The sequence below is a fragment of the Thermochaetoides thermophila genome (genome assembly GCF_000221225.1).
Source record: "Thermochaetoides thermophila DSM 1495 unplaced genomic scaffold scf7180000011818, whole genome shotgun sequence".
Classification (NCBI taxonomy): domain Eukaryota; kingdom Fungi; phylum Ascomycota; class Sordariomycetes; order Sordariales; family Chaetomiaceae; genus Thermochaetoides; species Thermochaetoides thermophila.
Window position 1 is genome coordinate 1,009,735 of NW_006383034.1, and position 18,107 is coordinate 1,027,841.

At 54.2% G+C, this 18,107-nt stretch overlaps 5 protein-coding genes across 5 annotated transcripts; 2 read left to right on the forward strand and 3 right to left on the reverse strand.

Moving 5' to 3' along the window:
- Positions 1-320: 320 nt before the first annotated feature.
- CTHT_0043000 (uncharacterized protein) lies at positions 321-1,378 on the reverse strand (the record flags this gene model as incomplete). The annotated part of the gene is made up of 2 exons (XM_006694637.1): positions 321-859; positions 1,129-1,378. The coding sequence occupies 2 exons, from the start codon at positions 1,376-1,378 to the stop codon at positions 321-323; spliced, it is 789 nt and encodes a 262-aa protein (XP_006694700.1).
- Positions 1,379-1,809: 431 nt separating this feature from the next.
- On the reverse strand, positions 1,810-4,544 carry CTHT_0043010 (putative DNA repair protein; the record flags this gene model as incomplete). Its single annotated transcript, XM_006694638.1, has 2 exons — positions 1,810-3,597; positions 3,663-4,544. 2 exons carry the CDS (start codon positions 4,542-4,544, stop codon positions 1,810-1,812), a joined length of 2,670 nt encoding a protein of 889 aa, XP_006694701.1.
- A 1,742-nt stretch (positions 4,545-6,286) lies between these two features.
- Positions 6,287-9,629, forward strand: CTHT_0043020 (uncharacterized protein; the record flags this gene model as incomplete). Its single annotated transcript, XM_006694639.1, has 5 exons — positions 6,287-6,453; positions 6,512-7,788; positions 7,845-8,080; positions 8,137-9,253; positions 9,325-9,629. The coding sequence occupies 5 exons, from the start codon at positions 6,287-6,289 to the stop codon at positions 9,627-9,629; spliced, it is 3,102 nt and encodes a 1,033-aa protein (XP_006694702.1).
- Positions 9,630-11,739: 2,110 nt separating this feature from the next.
- CTHT_0043030 (uncharacterized protein) lies at positions 11,740-13,420 on the reverse strand (the record flags this gene model as incomplete). The annotated part of the gene is made up of 5 exons (XM_006694640.1): positions 11,740-11,774; positions 11,852-11,979; positions 12,037-13,037; positions 13,105-13,247; positions 13,303-13,420. 5 exons carry the CDS (start codon positions 13,418-13,420, stop codon positions 11,740-11,742), a joined length of 1,425 nt encoding a protein of 474 aa, XP_006694703.1.
- Positions 13,421-16,329: 2,909 nt separating this feature from the next.
- CTHT_0043040 (putative cytochrome c oxidase assembly protein) lies at positions 16,330-17,883 on the forward strand (the record flags this gene model as incomplete). The annotated part of the gene is made up of 2 exons (XM_006694641.1): positions 16,330-16,703; positions 16,758-17,883. 2 exons carry the CDS (start codon positions 16,330-16,332, stop codon positions 17,881-17,883), a joined length of 1,500 nt encoding a protein of 499 aa, XP_006694704.1.
- Positions 17,884-18,107: the final 224 nt, after the last annotated feature.

Sequence of the window (18,107 nt, forward strand, 5' to 3'; positions counted from 1 at the left end):
ATATGGTGGGTGACGGGAGGGATATTTATCTGGTCCTTCTTCTCCACGGGTGTCACTGGTTGGCTGTTTTCTTCGGTCGACTCGGATGGACAGCAACGTGCATTTCGGTAGGATGGATGGATCACGGATGTTAGGCAGGCAGGTAGGAGATATGAAGCCTTACGGCGTGCAGTGTTACCTCTTTATTTTTGTTGTGATATTTGTCGTGTGTGGTGTGTGCTGTGCGCTCCAAACAATCCATCATAACTATTGTCCCCCGATGGATCCCCTCCCCCTTACTCCTTTTCCGGATATTCTCCTCCCTAGTCTAATGATAACCACTATTCCAACTGCCCGTTTCCCTCCCCTTCTTGTTCCCCCTTCCTCTCCCTCCAAAAACCCTTCCCATAACTAACCAACACTTCCTCACCCCTCAATATCCCCACATCCTTTGCCCATCCTTTCGCATTTCTCCCCGCTCTCAACACATACACCGCCATGCACAGTTCTCCGATCCTTGGGTCCCAGGCTAGTTTGAACTCCGCGTTGGGGCGTTTGCGTTTGTTTGCCCAGGGGTCGTTTTTCGATTTGGTCTTGTTGGATTTCGTGCTATTAATTAGACTCGAGGGTGTGGGGAAGAGGGGCAGGGGCACACCACGGTAGTCGTTTATGAAACGGGCTTCGTTACCGGCGCGGGAGGCGTCGATTGCTAGGTTGAGGGGCCGGGAGAGCCAGAGGTCGTAGTTGGAGTGGGCGTAGTCGTAGTTGGGGTCGAGTTCAAGTGGGTTGTGGTCGGGGAGGTTAGGGTCCTCGTCGCTGGGGGGGATGTCTTTATGATGTTGGGGGTTGACATCGTAGGTGATGCTGGGGTCTGAAGGGTCTGAACATGACGATGATGCCTTGGTTGGTTCATCAGATGTCGATGAATTTCCTTTCTTTACTTCATCCCCCATCTCTTCTAGCCCCTCCGGCCGCCCAAACGGCTCCGTCCCAACATGTACCTCCCCCAAGTAAGGCAGAATCAACTCCCCCGGCTTCAAGTCCCTTGTCGCGAACAGCCCGGCCTGCCCATACGCCGGATCTACCTCATCCCCCTCTCGTTAACCCCATCCAACAATACATATGTGTATTACTCATGAAAGAACTTACGCTTCGGATCCGTAATCTTCTCAATCCTGACCTTCTCAGACGGCCCAAACGTGAGGTCTCGAGGGATATCTGGGATTGGATCTGAAGGATCGTGTGGGGGTCGAGTCCGGAGGGCTGTGAGGTGGGAGGGGGAGAGATAGGGAGAGTAGAGCGGACGGGTGAGGTAGGGGATGTTGGAGGGCCAGTTTTGGGGGAGGGGTTTGGGTTGGGGTTTAGGCTGAGAGTTGGGTTGTTGTGTGGCTGCGGACATTTCTTGTTGCTGTTGGGGGGTGACTTGAGAGGATGACACAACGTGATGTTGAAAGAGAGAGACAGTCAAATTTTGAGCGGGGAACATGTCTTCACCGAGATTTTGCCGTCTGCAAGCGACCTAGTGTCGATAAAAGCTGTCACTTGGAATTCGAGGAGCAAAGGTCATGGAAGTTGATAAATGTGACTCTTCACAGACTGTATACAGGTATCTGACAGTGGTATCCGTACATACAAAAGCTGACAATTATCCGTGCAGCGCCAACCATACATATAATATCCGTACCACGTCCAACATAGAAATCTATACATAAGAGTCCCCGACAAGAACCGTGCTCCAATCCCACATGGTATCCCGAACTCCCAATCCTACAAAACCAGTCCGTACACCAAATCTAACCAAGAAACCCAAACTCCAGTCCATACCGCCCGTTACTCAATCAGAAAGCCACCACCCTGATCATTATCATTATCCTCGTCAGGAACAAAGAAACCACCAGCTCCGTTATACTGCTCCTCAGCATCCTCCACCTGCACATGTTCTTGCTGTATTTCCTCAATCTTCATGCTCCCACCCTCATCTTTATCCTCTGCTTCACCCCCCTCATCAACGTTCGCCCAAACCCTCTCCCTAATCTTCAACCCCCTCAACATATATTTCCACATTGCCAGCACGCGTCTCCTCTTCCTATCCTCCTCTTCTTCCCTCTCCAAATCCTCCAAACCCCTAATCACCGTCCAAACCGCCTCCTCATATTCCTTGGCCACCACGATCCCCTTCAACACGCCCCTCCCCATCTTCCCTTCCCACGCAAACCCCACGAGCGCAGGCGCGTAATCCACGCCCAACAACCACGCCGCTTTGCCCGCCATCTCATGCTTGATGTGCACGCCGCCCTTCGGCAACATACCGGGAACAAACAGCTCGATATTACCGAAGCTATTGCGCGGCACAACGCCGTTCTGCACGGGTGGGGCTTGGTACCGCTCGGTCTGGGAGTACATGTACAGGGGGATGTTGCCGGACGCAGAGTCGCCGAATAAGCCGACATGGTCAATGTCATCGTCCTCGCAGTCGGCAGCGGACAGACTGGTGTACCCTTTGGTGGTCCGGCGGCGTGGGAGGATTTTGACGGCAACCTCGTCGCGGCGGACGACCCGCCCTAGGCGGAACCAGGCTTCTTTGCTGCGGACGACGCGCACGTCGGAGCGGAGGTAGATATTTTCTTTCTTCTTTCTGGTCGAGCCTGTAGTGAGGGTGCCGACGGGTTTCGCGTCCGGGACGAGGGCTTCGTTTTGGAGGAGGTGTCGCTCTAGGACATAGACCGGGTGGTCTTTAAAGTCGATTATGTTTTGCGGCATCGGCTCGCGCGACTCGATGGTTGAGAGCTCGGTGAGCTCGGCCTGATCGGGGGGAGTTATGCGGCCGCGATAACGGAACAGGGCCAGACGGAGGAAGCGCTCGCCGTCGGTCATGACGGCCTTGTTGGGGTTGACGAGATGGTTGGTGGGGTATAAGCTGGGGTCGTCGATACGCAGCTTGCGAGTCTTGGTCGCGTATGCCTTTGCATAGCGGCGGGTGACATCCGTGGCTCTGCCGTCGGCTGAGAAGGCGATGACGTAGGCCATGTTGTTTTGCAGGTCGGAGAGAGGAGGCTCGAGACAGTCGGTCCTCCATTGAGTGCAGGTCACCAAGGGATCGACTGGGTGCCAGGTGTTGGGGCCGGCGTCGAGCACTTCGACCCAGTAGACTGGGTAGGCAGACTCGTCACGGATCTTCTTGAAGACCGGGGGCGGCGGAGGAACAGGGGGAGACTGCGCCGGGGAGGTAGTCTGTGGCAGCTGGTAGAAGGTCGTATAATGATAAGGACGACCAAAGTGTGACCGGAAACCCAGAGTCGTCGCGACATTAAGGGTCGTCGCGCCGGCCGGAGACTGAGGGAATTTGGTTGTGTTCTTGGCAATCACGGCCTCATATTGCTCGATAGGATTCGGCTTTGGCGGCTTTTCAGGTTTGCTGTCCCTCTGTGACATCGAAGGTGCAGTGGACACAAAGGGCAGTGGCTGAAGAGAGCAAACTAGTCGAGCCTCAACGCCCACGGCACGGAGCAGGGCACAAAAGAGCTGAGCACCTACGTCGCGGGAGCCTCTCATGGTCTTTGCAGCCTTGATAAAGTCCTCTTTCTCCTTAACGGACTCCATGTCATGGGGGAGCTGGTACTGTGGGCGCACATTAGTCAACCCTGAGAGTCAGAGGCAAAGAACGGAATACTACCCCTACGTACGTTACGCAGCTGTTTTTCGTCCTCTGCCCAGAGAGCCCTCCGAAGGCCTCGCTCCATGATGGTATACTTGATCTTGAAGGCGTCGCGGGCTTCCTGGACACCGCGCTTCAAAGACAGGGTTCGGCCAAACTGGTTGAGCGACTCCCTGGGGATCAATGCGCCAATGGTCTTCTCTGGAAGAAGACTGCGGAGGATGCCTTGCACCTCGGGATCGTTACACCACCAGTTCCTACGCTCAACATGGGCGAGCAGGCATAGGAAGTGAATCTTGTGCACTTGGATGCGGCGTTGCTTTTCCTCCCGAGTCATGCGCTTGCGGCGCTCTGGACGGCCTGGGGTATTGGCATTGGCGGAAAGATGAGCTGACAGATTTAAGTTCAGACCGCTGGAGGTCTGGCATGAACCGGATTCTGGCTTTGATGATGCAGAAGGTCCTATGGCCACATCCTCAAAGTCGATGTCATCGAACTCATCTTCGTCCTCCTCGTCCAACTCCCGGACTGCAGTCTGGATGATGGGTTTCGGCATGCCAATGCTATCAACTTGGGGCTTTTCGTACTCCTTGTTCCTAGGAATACTGGCTGTGGTACTAGCTTTACGCATGCTAGAACTACCGGGAGACTTTCCTTGGGTATCATTAACAGTGTCCATGTCCTTGTCCTCATTCGCCTTCGCCGTGGTTGATCTGGCTGCGATGCGTCCCTCACCAGGCCTCTTGCGTTTGGCCGGGCGTTCCGCAGGGTCGCTGTTCTGAGTCGTCAATTGCTCGCGATGCACCTCGCGCAGCATCTCGCGGAACACTTCAGGGATTGCAGCCTTGCTGCCGCCGGCCAGTTTTTGCGGGCCCGACCGCGACGGCGCGAGGCGTTTCTTGCCCGCCATTGTCCGCGATAAGGCAGAATCCGACTTTGCAAATTGGCCTCTTTGTGGGAATCTGCCACGTTAAGATTCTCGAACAATTAGAGTGGGGGGCTAAAATGACGTCAACGTTGATCTGCAAGCCGCGTGCTGAGTCGCTTTTAGGTCGCTTAGGTTTAGGTGAGTGAGGCTTTGTCGTGGTGGGGAAGCGGCTGCTTGCAGCCTGGAAGTTCAAGCCACGATTTTGGATAGCGGATTGGGGATCAACCCGCTGCTGCTTGCATGTGGCTTGGTGTGGAAATCGGGGTTTGGAAACCAGCCACCTAGGGTAGAGCAATCTGGTAATTCGCCGACAGAAAGCACTCCCAAGAAATGCTTTTCCCATTTGCTGCCTGGAGTTTTTGTCCTCCAAAAATCCTCAATGGCTAGAAAGTTCTGCATATTTAACCACTGCTGTGGATTTTCCCATCCTCCATCCTCGAGCTTACGAAACACCACGCAGCCACGATGACTTGTCTCTGTGATGCCGGGAGGAGATCCTTGTCCTCCCGCCGAGAAGCGTGCGGAAAGGTTGTTTAAGCTCGCCTAGGTTGCTGGGGTCAAGGCCAAGATCTCTGTTGATGCGGCCAGACCAACCGAAGCACTGAGGCCTACCACCGCGCCTTCAGTTCGTCAAGACTGAGGCCTACCACCACTCCTCCAGTTCGTCAAGACTCTCATTATGCGACTAATATTATTGGTGCACAGTCATGTCGTGTTTCGTTGCTGCCCGAATGTAATCTTGCTTTTGACAGTTGTTGCCTGCCAGTCATAGGCTTCTTAGGCTGTGTTGGCCGAGTGTGCGATAAAAAGCAAACCCAAAGCTGCACCCTCACTACCCTTTTTTTCTGCCGACACACACTCTCTCTCTTGCCCAACATCACTTCTCTATTCCCATCTCCATCTCTTATCACGCTTCTAGGTTCGCTGCCGAACGGCGAACGCTTCCCCATCGATCGGAGGGTCAGCAGTCAATTCAGTTACAGATTACCAGCTAGCACGCCCAGCGGGGTATCCTCTGGGCTCTGGACTTTTCTTGAACTTTGTTCCGCATCCTCCACTTGCCCCAGGTAATGCGACCCGCCGTGATCGTTTATGGATCTTGATTTCATCCCAGCATTCATCTAGATCTTTACTTTTGCTTCGCTTCGCGGCTTTGCTGGCCGATAAGCAAACTAGACCTGTTGGTGTCCGTGGTTCGCTTTTGCCTTTTGTTTACCGATTGTCAACCTGCCGCCCACTCCTCTCAATCCTCTCCCAAGGAAGAGGGCAGACGGAAAGCCCTTGTATCGCAACGGCGTCGTACTTACGGGGGCGAGGTTCCTTTACAGCGCCTGGGAGCGGGACGTGACACCCTCCACAGGGTTTACAGCGAGCGTCCACTCAAACACTCACACCACTTTGGTGGCCTCAAGATCAGCTCATCCTCGACGGCAGCTACAGTCACAACACTAACAACGACAACAGCAGTCACATAACGACAGCTACATCACAAAGTCAGTGGCCTTCTGAGTCACTACTAAGCCAGATCTGTTTGCCGGTCGATTGGCCGGCAAACATCACTACTCATATTTATCTGCTGACAGCACTTTTTTCGTATATAAATCAGTCTTCGAGAGTCCTCGCTCGTCAACCAGTCTCATTTCTCCCGCTACCATACTCATTACCATCCTTACTTCTTCGTTCCGTCACTTCAAACTTGCTGCCGTTTACCCGTTTGCTTCGAAATGTCTGACCGTGGTCGTGGTGGTGGTCGAGGACGAGGTCGCGGTGAGTTCCGCGGTGGCGGTGGCGGTCGTGGAGGGGGCCGTGGCGGTGGTCGGGGCGGCGGAGGTGCTGGCCGGGGCGACTTCCACGGCGGCGGCGTCCGGGGAGGTCCTGTTCATGTATATTCGTAAGTTGATTAGGAATGGCGTCATTCGTGGCATGGGCTTCTCACACACTCTCGCCAGGGGCCGCAATGGTATCCCACAACCCGACCCCGCCATTACGAAGCTTGAGGACACCTACATCCAGAATTATGCCGGCGATATCACGTCCAAGCTCGGCAAGCTGTCTCTCTCCGATAAGCCGGAGTTTTTCCCCCACCGCCCAGCTTTCGGCACAGAGGGCAATCCGGTCACCCTCTGGGCCAACTATTTCCCCCTCAACATCAAGAAAAACACGCCCTTGTATCAGTACAGCATCCGCGTTTTGGACAAGAAGGTCACCAAAGAGCAGGCTGAGGCTGTCGATGTCGAAAGATCCCCTCAACCGCAGAAGGGCAAGGGCAAGGGCAAGGGAAAGGGCAAGGAGGACTCGCAAAAGCCTGCTCCTCCTAAGGAGGCCAAGGGCCAAAAACGGGAAAAGGTGATTCAACAGGCCCTGAGCGGTTTCCCGACTCATACCGTGACTACAGAGCTCAAGTCTCAGGTCGTCTCCGTCGGCCCCCTTAAACTCCCTCCGGATAACATCATCGAGGTCACCTTAGCCGAAGCCGGTAGCAAGAGCGAAACATGGTTCGTTTACTTCGACGGCCCACAGTCCATGGATCTGACTGGGCTTGTGAGATTTGTCGAAGAGCAAGGGGACAAGGGCAGCGAGGATGTCTTTCCCAAGTACCAAGCTGAAATCAACTCTCTTAACGTCGTGCTGGGCCACACGCCCCGTTCTGACCCGAACACAGAGGTTGTTGGCCGGAGTCGCTTCTTTGCCCTCGATAAAGGACGTGTCGAGGCGTCGTTGCAGTTGCAGTCACAACTGATTGACATTCTCCGCGGTTATGTCCAAGCCGTGCGCCCGGCGACCGGCCGTCTGCTTCTGAATGTCAATGTGACCCACGGAATCTTCCGCAAAGGGATTAAACTAGATAAGCTTTTCAAGTCTATGGGCTTGACCGGTCTGAACGACCCAGACAAGCTTTCCGATCAGAAGCTGAAGCATGATCTGGTCAGAGTCAACAAGGTTATCTCGAAGGCTAGAATTCAGTGCATGGTCCCGGACGTCAACGGAAAGCTCATTCCGGTTGAGCGGACCATTGCCGGCCTGGCAACCACTAAGGATGGTCCCAAGAAGAGGGGCAAGGATGAGAAAGACGAAGGAAACAGGCCCGAATTCTTCTTCCCTGACTTTCCCTACACTAGCCCGGCAACGACTAGGTTTCTTCTCCGGCCTCCAAAGACCCCGAGAGACCCGCCGAAGGGCCTCAAGTACGGCGATAAGGTTACTGTTGAGGCATACTTCAAAGCCAGTAAGATTCGTTTTTACCCTCCGATCTCATGCATCCGTTGCTGATTGAGACTGCAGAGTACAACCAGCAGGTCAACCCCGGCTTGCCCCTTATCAACATCGGCACTTCGACGGAGCCGGTATACTTCGTGGCAGAGCTGTGCACGCTTTTGCCGTCCTCACTCAAGGCGAAATTGTCGCCGAAGGAGCAGGATGCCATGATCCAATTTGCTTGCCGTCCTCCTCCCGCCAATGCCCTATCCATAACGCAAAAGGGCCGGGAGCTTTTGCGGCTTGACAGCAATCCCCTCTTGGTTCGTCCGTTCGCTTGTGTCCGCTATGAGAGATGGGCTGTGCTGACGCATCGTAGGAGAAATTCGGCATTGAGGTCGGAAAAGAATTGATCACGGTGGAGGGCCGTGAATTGACTCCACCATCCTTGAAATATGCGAACGACACAAAGGTCCCAGAGGAAGGTGGTTGGCTAATGAAGAAGGTCAAGGTGTACAAACCCAATCCCATTCCGATTAACACCTGGACATTTATGACAATCGGGTTCAACTCTCACGGCAAGCTCCAGGAAGATGTTCATAAGTTCGCGCGCTGGCTGCGGAACGATATGGGCATCAACATCGCCCCAACTCCCGTCCCCGCTAACGGTGTGAAGGCGAACAGCAATGAGGCAGCCATCCACAACGCTTTCGCGCGTCTGGATAAGGACAAAAAGCGCCCGAATTTTGTGCTCGTCATCCTGCCAGAGAAGAGCACGTCTCTATATAACATGGTCAAGAAAACCGCCGACGTCGACTTTGGCTTCCAGACTGTTTGCGTGGTGGGGAACAAGTTCACCAAAGAAGGTGGCCAGTTGGGATATTTCTCCAACGTTGGCCTGAAGGTCAACCTCAAGTTTGGTGGCGTCAACCACCACGTTGAGGATGCAGTCGGGCTCATCAAGGGTGGCAAGACCATGTTTGTTGGCTACGACGTCACCCACCCGACCAACATGTCGGCTGCTGCGGCAGAGAAGGCGCCCAGTATCGTCGGCTTAGTGGCCAGCATCGACAGGGAGCTTGGCCAGTGGCCTGCCGTGGTATTCCAGAACCCCAAGGGCCAGGAACAAGTTGACAAGGTCTTCGCCGACCACTTCAAGAGCCGCTTGCGCTTGTGGCAGAACAATAACAGCGGCCATCTCCCGCAGAACATCATCATCTTCCGCGACGGTGTCTCGGAGGGTCAGTTCAAGATGGTCTTGGACGTCGAGTTGCCTTACATCCGCGACGCCTGCCGCGCGGTGTATCCCAACGGAAAGCAGCCGCGTCTGACGCTCATCGTGTCGGTGAAGCGCCATCAGACGCGCTTCTACCCGACCGATCCGACCCACGCTCATCACAAGTCCATGAGCCCCAAGGAGGGCACCATCGTCGACCGCGGCGTTACTAACGTCCGCTATTGGGACTTTTTCTTGCAGGCGCACGCTTCGTTACAGGGTAATCTCCCCTCTTCCTCTTCTGTCGATTGAGTAGACCGAGACTAACAGAGTAAAAAAAAAAAAAAAAAGGCACCGCCCGCCCAGCGCACTACACCGTCCTCCTGGACGAGATCTTCCGCGCCGATTTCGGCCCCCAGGCCGCCAACAAGCTGGAGCGTCTCACCCATGACATGTGCTACATGTACGGGCGCGCCACCAAGGCTGTTAGTATCTGCCCGCCCGCGTACTATGCTGATTTGGTGTGCACGCGGGCCCGCATCCACCAGAGCGAGCTTTTTGACGACGAAGGCAGCTCGATTAACGATGGAGAACGCGAGAGGATCACGAGGAGACGGGTGCATGAGAGGGTGAAAGATAGTATGTATTACATCTAAGGATAGTTGACGAGGGATATGATATGGGGGATACATTAAGGATATTTTGGAATATTTAGGAATATTTCGAGTATGATGAGCGTTTAATATATAAAGATGTAGTTGATGGGATAATATTTGCTTGTGAGCTGGATGTCTCCTACGTAATCTATCCTCTACAGGAAATATCTTGAAATCCCCTCCCACTGTCTGCCCTTGGGGAAGATGTTATTGCATGGCTCAGATGCGCCATGAAAACTGGGTGTTGGTTTTTTTTTCCGGGGTTAGGGTTGTCTGTGATACCCCATAGTGGGCTGCCTGCAGGATAAAATGTTTCTCACCTCCTCCACCTGTTTCATGACGTCCTCCACCCTTGACCGTGCGCTCTCCCCTAACCCAGCCGCGCTACAACTTGCCTTTCCCCTTCCCTTCCCCGTCCCTTCCCCGCCCCCCCCCCCGGCCACAAACAACCAACATTCACTGGTTATCAATGCCAAGTTAGGTTGTTTCCTCTTCTGAGATACCTCCGTAGCTAAGGTAGGTAGGGTAGGTATATAAGTAGATATAGTTAGATCTGTGAAGCTTCTCGAAATTCGAGTGGTTGGGATTCAAGTTTAGCGCCCTAGCGCCTCCCTTCGTCGTGGTCAAAACTTTGTTTGACGCGTGAGTTGACTTGACAATATTTGACAGGTTTGAAGTTTATCAGTCCCCCTCTCCCTTCGGGTTCGTCCCCATCCGTGCGATCATTGCGCTACCCTGATACTGATACGGATACTCACTTCTGTTGGGGGGGGGGTTTGGCGGGTTTCTCGAAACTGCTATCTATGACTTACACAGCCACCCCCGAGTTGCACACGGCGACAGAAGACCAACACGACAACCGGCGCATCGGCGTCTGGGGTTAAGCTCCCGCTGTGAGAGCTTATGGCCCTCCTGGGACTTAAGGGGCTGCGGCGGGTAGTGTTCGATGTTTTGCTTTCTTTTTTTTTGTTCCTTAAGATTTTAATGTTTAAACGTTCTGTTGATTTCTCTGGAGGTACTTTTTTTTTCCAAGTCGTCGGCGAACCTGCCCAGGTTAGGTAAAGTGTCTGTTGTTGGCGTTGAGCGTGGGTTTTGATCGGGGGGTATAAGACTCAGGATTCTTTGGTTCTTTTAAGATTTCTCTCTCTCTCTCTCTCTCTCTCTCATGTTTTTGTTTTATTGACCCGAAGTTGGGCGTTTCGTGGTTCGCGGGCAAGCAGGAAGGTCTTCCACCACTCACTCATCGGAGCCCAAGTTGTGGTATCAATCCAGGTTCTTTTAACTCAACGTATCTCTCCTTAAATGTACATATGCTACACTACACACTTATACAACTAGTAAAGTGATTATCGATTGCACCCTTCTCCAAAGGAGACGTATTTCCCACCAAGTCATGATATGTAGTGACCTGTTCAGTATCCAACCAACTCCGAGCGCCGACCTGATCAATCTTCCTTCTTCCTGTAGTCCCACATGAACTCCTGTAGATACCATAGTAGCTCATCACATCACTATGTCTTTCATTGCCCTAATCTTACAACAATAAGCATCATCATCATCATCATCATCATCATCATCATCATCATCATATGGAGGAAAACGTTTTCCAGAGTCAAATCTTGTCGCATTCTCCTCTTTTTCTCTTTGAACTGACTGAAAATAGGAGCCCCTGGAAAAAAAATTGTTTTATGGTTTAAGAGAGTGGATAGTGTTGGGGAGTGATACAGGATAGTTTAGGCTGCCTTGTCTTGTGCTATATTGTGTGCCGAGCTCTATGAACGAACGAGAGAAACCAACTGGCCGGGGGGAAGAGCCCGTGTTACCTCACTCCAACACCAATATCATCGTGATAGTGGTACAAAAGTCGTAGCTTCTCGAGAGGACAGTGGTGAATTGACTTGACAAATCTGTTCTCGGGGACGAGAAAGGAGGGAAAGAGAGAGAGCGATCGAAGGTCGTTGTGCAGCGGCTGGAGGGTCGAAAGTTGGATACGGCTTGGCGTGGAGAGATACTTGTCGGGGAAACAGAAGGGTGCATGGAGATAGTAAGTATCGTACAAGGTCCGAGTTAGATGTCGTCTATTAGTCGGTCGGTAGGTCGAAGACCCGATTTACGCAAAGGCGCCGACAACGGACATGCCAGCAGCTGGGAGAGAGAGTTAGCTTCTGTATATATATATATATATATATAAACTCATGTAGTGGGGGTTGTAAAGGTCATACCTCCGAGAAGGACGCAAATAAAGGCCAACGTGCGATCCTTCTTGGTCAACGTATGCCTCGCCTCCTCCGACAAGAAGTCCTCAGCCAGGAGGTCGACCAACGCAGCGTAGAGCAGGAGACCGGACGAGCTACAATCACCATTAGCCATTATTCCCCCAGCAAACCCTCACCTGGAATCCACTCACATCGCATTAAACACACCAACGATGATCAATCCGAACGCGCTATTTGGATCATACGCATCCCTCGCAATCAACCCAATTGCCTGGCCAATTGGGCACGTCGTGCCGAACGCGAGTACCAACAACCACGGCTTGATGCTGCCGCGCGGATAGGGCACCGCCGCAATGCGCGAGCCCAGACCCAGCCCCTCAAACGCCTGGTGGAAGAGCATGGCGATGAGCAGCACGATGAACCCGTCGATCGTGATGGAGATGGTCATGCCGACGAAGACCGAGTGGAACAGGATACCACCTTCGAGCAGGGTAATGTTCATCGACATGCGCTTGTACACTTGCGGATCGACGGGCTGGCCGGTTTCGACATCGATATAAGGGGAATCGACGACCGCGGGGGCTGGGGGAGGAGGGGGCGGGGGCGGGGCAGTGGTCATGGCGATGGGGCCCGGGTTGCCGATCATGGTGCGGCGGCGGCTGTATGCCTGTTCGGAGAGCTTCTTTTCGAGGGTGCGGATGGTGTTCATCATATCTAGCTTCTGGCGCACGTACTGCTCGTAGAAGACGACGAACCAGGCGGGCATGTCGGAGCGAATCTCGATGTCCTTGTCCGAGTCGTAGAGGTACTCGCGGCGCACCTCGTACATCTTTTCGTCGTATGCCCTTTGCGCCATCTTCTTTTCGTACTCGACGTCGTCGTAGTAGTCGGTCTCAAAGTCGGTGGCGGCCGTGTAGCGGGGGGGCCGCGGCGGGGGGTTCGGGTTGGCCGGCTGTGGAGGGGAGATGAGACCGCTCGGGGCGGTCACCGTGATCGCCGGGGTCGACGATTGCTCGTAGCCTGTTGGACCGCCGTGCGAGTGACCGCCCAGCTTGTCGTTGAGCCACATTTCCAGAACGAAGAGACAGAACATGGAGGCCATCATGATGACACCTGGCATGGCCGGGTACTGGTCGGTGAAGAGATCGGGAAGACATGGGTCGGTCAGGTTACCAAAGGCAGTGGGAAGAAGCTGTAGAAAGTCAGTATCTCTGTTTCCCCCCCCCCCCCTACTACCTATCCTTCGGCGCATGACTTACGTGAACAAATGCGGTAGCAATGAGGACGCCAGTTCCGAAATGCTTGCAGACGAAGAAGACCTTGGTCGGGACTTTGACCCAGCTGACCTTCTTGGCGACGACTGGAAAGCCAGCACCAAGAACTGATGCGGCCATGACCAAGACTGGGGAGTGTTAATGGGATATAACATAGTACCTAGTTTTTAGGGTTCAACTTACAAAGCGCGGCAACGTGCAGACCGAGGTCATACTCGCCGACCTCGTCGCCGCTCCCACACACCGGCTTCCCCTCGGTAGGGTTGAGGTCAGAAACCGGTACGCTCACATTGTCAGCCATCGCGTGGGGATCAGTTGACTATATTGAACCAAGTTGGCGTCCCCTCGAGATGGCGAACCGTGCTGCTCTCCTCCTCTTCTTCCTCCTTCTCAGAAGGCAGAGCAGACTCTAGGCCTCTCGCCCAGAAGGAAAATGGCGAAGCGAAAAGTCAACTCAATCAAACCAGCGAAGCCGCCCCGCAGCTTCGAATCACCAGGATCCAAGAAGCGAAAAGGGAAAAAAGGAAACAAAGGGAAAACAGAAGGAAGACTTAAGTGGGCTCGGGCCCGATCATCGAAGGAGCCAACACGACAACGATGAACGGGTGAGAGATAGAGAGGAAAAAAAATAACACACAAATTAGAACGACGGTATGGGAGCACTAGGGAAAGAGAATGGCAAGGGTTCAAAAAAGCAGCGTCCTTCCCGAGGACAGCAATGGCAGAACCAAACGAAACCAAAAAGGAATAAAGTTGTGTCGTACCGTCTTTAGTATGTAATGCCTTGGGCGCCGATCAGAGGAGCGGCGAGTCGTGCACCCCCGAACGACAGGGGCTAGTCAGTTACGGGATAAACAGCGTTGTGCCCGGTACGACAGAGAGGATGATGCTGTGTTACTGGGGAAAGTGTCCCAGTCAGAGAAGAGCTACAGCATCGGCACTGGGGTCCTTGGAGGTAAGAGAACAGCAAGCCTGTTTCCCATGAACGTTTTTCGAAAAGGCTACACACAGACTGCAAGCCGTAACTCAGAGAACAGCACGTCACCAATTACCAATTGCCAAATGCAAACGCGGTGAGTAGGAATCTACATCAACAGATGAAGCGTTTACCACATCTGTAGATCGCCGGCCAGATCCCCCGGCGGCCGGGGCCAAGCTGGAGCGTCCCGCCATGGAGATGGGGTACATGGAGAGGACACTAAAACGAGTAGAGATTCGCATCTTTTCTCCATTGTACGCGTTATGGGCATCTCACGTCCTGCTAGCACTTCGACAGGCCGCTGAGAGACTGGAGATTGGCAGGCTGGAAGGGCTGACCAGAGACCACAGGCTCCGGCAATGGTGGCGGCAGAACAGAAAAAACCCATTGACATCAGGACGTGAGGTGAAACGGACCCACCGCTCTGGTGTGTCTCGGCTCCCGCTGCCGGCGTTGCCCATTCGGGGTGCTTGGATTTGCAAGCCGCTCCCCCAGAGCCCAAAGAGGCAAACGCCGATCTCCCGGGCCAGATATTCTACGCCCGGACGGCGAGAGGACCGCGGTTCGTTGCGAAGTACTTTCGCGTTGTTCGCCGCAGCTAAAGCGAAGAACTAAAAAAAAAAAAAAAAAACAAAAAAAAAAAAAACTTAGTGGGGTCAATGATGTTAAACTTCTGATGATGTTGTTCTCTCGTCAGAACCTGTCGTTTCGAAAAGCTGTCGAAAGAAGTGACCTTTGTCTCCAGTGATGTCAGCCAGGCCCGGCAAAACTTGCCTGCTGCCAGCCGCAGAGGATGTGAAGCACGGCCGGTGAGCCAGGGAGATCAAGCGAACAGGGGTCTTCTGCAGACGCGCGCGGACTGAGGGCCGAGATCTGTGCAACGGTGGGGTGGAGCCCCTGGGCGCAACGTTAGAGAGAAGCACGCCTCCTCCCACAAGCCCTGAACCATCTTGTGGTTTGCAACCGTCTCTCTGAGATATCTCAAATCTTCAGAGACTCGTCAACAAAACGGAGCCACAGAGCTGGGTAGCAGCCAGCAGCAAGGTTGACGACGTGGTGATCAAGGGTGAGGGGTTAAAACGGCCGAGAGGCCAAAAAAACCAACGCAGACTTGGCACCACACGTTATCCCAGGGCTGGCGCATTGCCGTGCTTCCTGTAACTCTCCCATCAAGATTCGGCGCAGATCGCGCACCAGACCTTGTTCCGTGTTTCGGCTCCCCACTCAGTCGAGACCGTTTGCGTACCTTGCTGTCCAGCATTATACCCGCTGTCTATGATCCCGATAGAGAGCTGTGGCCGACTGCTCGTGCGGCCACGCCCGTGACAAGCACTGGGCTTCGCTGCATGAAAGCTTCCCCCAAGAAGCCTAAGAAAAGCTTGACTTGTTGCAGTCAGTCAAGCCGGCTGCCTATCCGGGCGGTTAGACATGGTACGCGCTTCTAGATTTGTGGGCCACGAAGCCAGATCCGATCGACTCTTGAGCCTTGGCGTTTAATGAAGAGATGATGCATCTGGAAAGAAACCGTGTAGTCGATGAGTCCCGATGTCTGCCGCAGACGAGGCGAAGGTCTCTTTTGTGCCTGCTGTCTGCCCTTAGGGCTCTAGATCTTCGGGACGAGTAAGCCCTCCTCACCCAAAGCATTTAGAAAGTGACACTGTAGATGATCAGTGACGAACGATGATCAAAATGATTGCATCAATAATGACAGCTTTCTTTCTTTATGCCAGTCCATTACGCATTTCGGACGATGGGACTGGCCGGCGAACAGATCTGCGGCGGGATGGCAGGAAGTGAGTTATGCTTAGACTGTTAGTTAAAGTAGCATTTTCAAGCGAGGGAAAAGTCATAGGGCTTTTTTAAAAGAATGTTTGAGTACATGGTGGTTTAACAACAAAAAGGTCTTCACAACAACCTCGAACCTCGAGAGTTTGTGCCTGAGGGTGAAAGTCCAGAGCAAAACCGGCGCCAAGACAGCCAATGCCAAGACACAGCGTCGAGACCCCACCACCAAATCAGGTAGGGCGGGGTAGCGGGGCATCCATGCCAAGACGCCAAGGTCCCGGAGCTCGCTGAGTGGACTGATTTTTAGAGTTCAGGACGACGCTTACTCTCGAACCTGTTTTCATCTGATGTGAGCCCACGCCTCGAAGGAGAGCTTCTCTCCCATAATAAGATCACCGCCAATTCCTCCCATTCAGCCATTGCCCCGGCGTTCCCAAGGCTCAGCAATGGCGTTCTTCCAGCCCGGCCTGCGCAGGGCCGCCCTGAACCTCTCACGGGCGTCCTTCTGCGGGTCGTGCATGCGGACAACGCTCAGGACCCCGACGACGGCGACGACAACGCAGTCCAAGATCCTTAGGCTGCTGAATAATACGTCCAAGAGATATTCCAGCACACAGTCGCCCCTGGAGTCCCTCAGCAGCAAGGTCCGGAAGCCCTCAGCGACCAAGGCTCAGAGCTCGTCCAACTCGGGCTCGTCCAAGGGTCCCAAGTCGTGGCCCGAGACCAACGACAAGGTGGTAGGCTACTGGCTGGTTGGCAGCGCCGCCAGCGTCTTTGGTATCGTCATCTTTGGCGGTCTGACCCGTCTGACCGAGTCTGGGTATGTGCTATGTTTCCGAGGGTTCCGTTTGACTGGGGGCTAACATGCAGTCAGCCTGAGCATCACAGAATGGCGCCCCGTCACCGGCTCTCTCCCGCCCATGTCCGACGCCGACTGGCAGTCCGAGTTCGACAAGTACCGCGCCTCTCCCGAGTTCAAGCTGCTCAATCCGCACATGAACCTGGAGGAGTTCAAGAAGATCTACTTCATGGAATGGTTCCACCGCCTCTGGGGACGCTTCATCGGTCTCTCCTTCGTCATCCCGACCGTCTACTTCATCGCACGCCGCCGCGTCACCAAGCGCATGGCCGGCACTCTGGTTGGCATCTCCGGTCTCATCGGCTTCCAGGGCGTCATCGGCTGGTGGATGGTCAAGTCCGGTCTGCGCGACGAGCTTTTCGCTCCCGGCTCGCACCCCCGCGTAAGCCAGTACCGTCTAACCGCTCACCTCGCAACCGCCGTGGTCTGCTATTCCTGGATGCTCCTGGCCGGCCTGAAGGTCCTCCGAACGAACCGTTACCTGCGCGACCCTGAGACCGCGCTCAAGACCTTCCAAACCCTCAAGAGCCCCGCCCTTAAAGGCCTGCGCATCTCCGTCCTGGCCTTGACCGCCCTCATCTCCGTCACGCTCCTCTCAGGCGCTCTCGTCGCCGGCCTCGATGCCGGCCTAATCTACAACGAATTCCCCATGATGGGCACTGGTCTAGCCCCTCCCAAGTCGGAACTCTTTGACCCCTTCTACTCCCGCAAGGAAGACCGCTCCGACCTAATCTGGCGCAACATGCTCGAGAACCCGTCTCTCGTGCAACTCGACCACCGCATCCTCGCCACGACGACCTTCTTCGCCGTCTGCGCACTCGTGCTGTACGCACGCACGGGCCGCGTGCGCGCCGCCATGCCCAAGAACGTGAAGCGCGGCGTTAACGGGCTGCTGCATCTCGCTCTGGCGCAGGTGACGCTGGGTATTACCACGTTGATTTACATGGTCCCCATTCCGCTAGCGGCGGCGCACCAGGCGGGCGCGCTGGCGCTGCTGACGGGGGCGTTGGTTGTGGGACAGAGGATGAGGGTACCCAAGTCGACGGTTGCTCTGGTGCAGAAGGCGCTGAAGGCGCCGCCGAAGGTACAGGCTGAGATGATTAGCCAGAAGTTGATGAAGAATATTGCCGAGAAGAAATAAAATGAGATGGAAAGGGGGACGAAGGGGGAGGGGGGGGGTGTGGGGGAAGTGGTAAGTGGGAATAAATGTACCATATGGATTGAATGTATTGAGTAGGACTAGGTTATACCCACGGGATGATGTATAGTATAGATGATTCCACTCGATACCACTGAAAAGAATTATACTGCTTCAAGAGAGCAAATTGATACGATGATTGATGCGATGTGAGCTCAGCTCAGCTC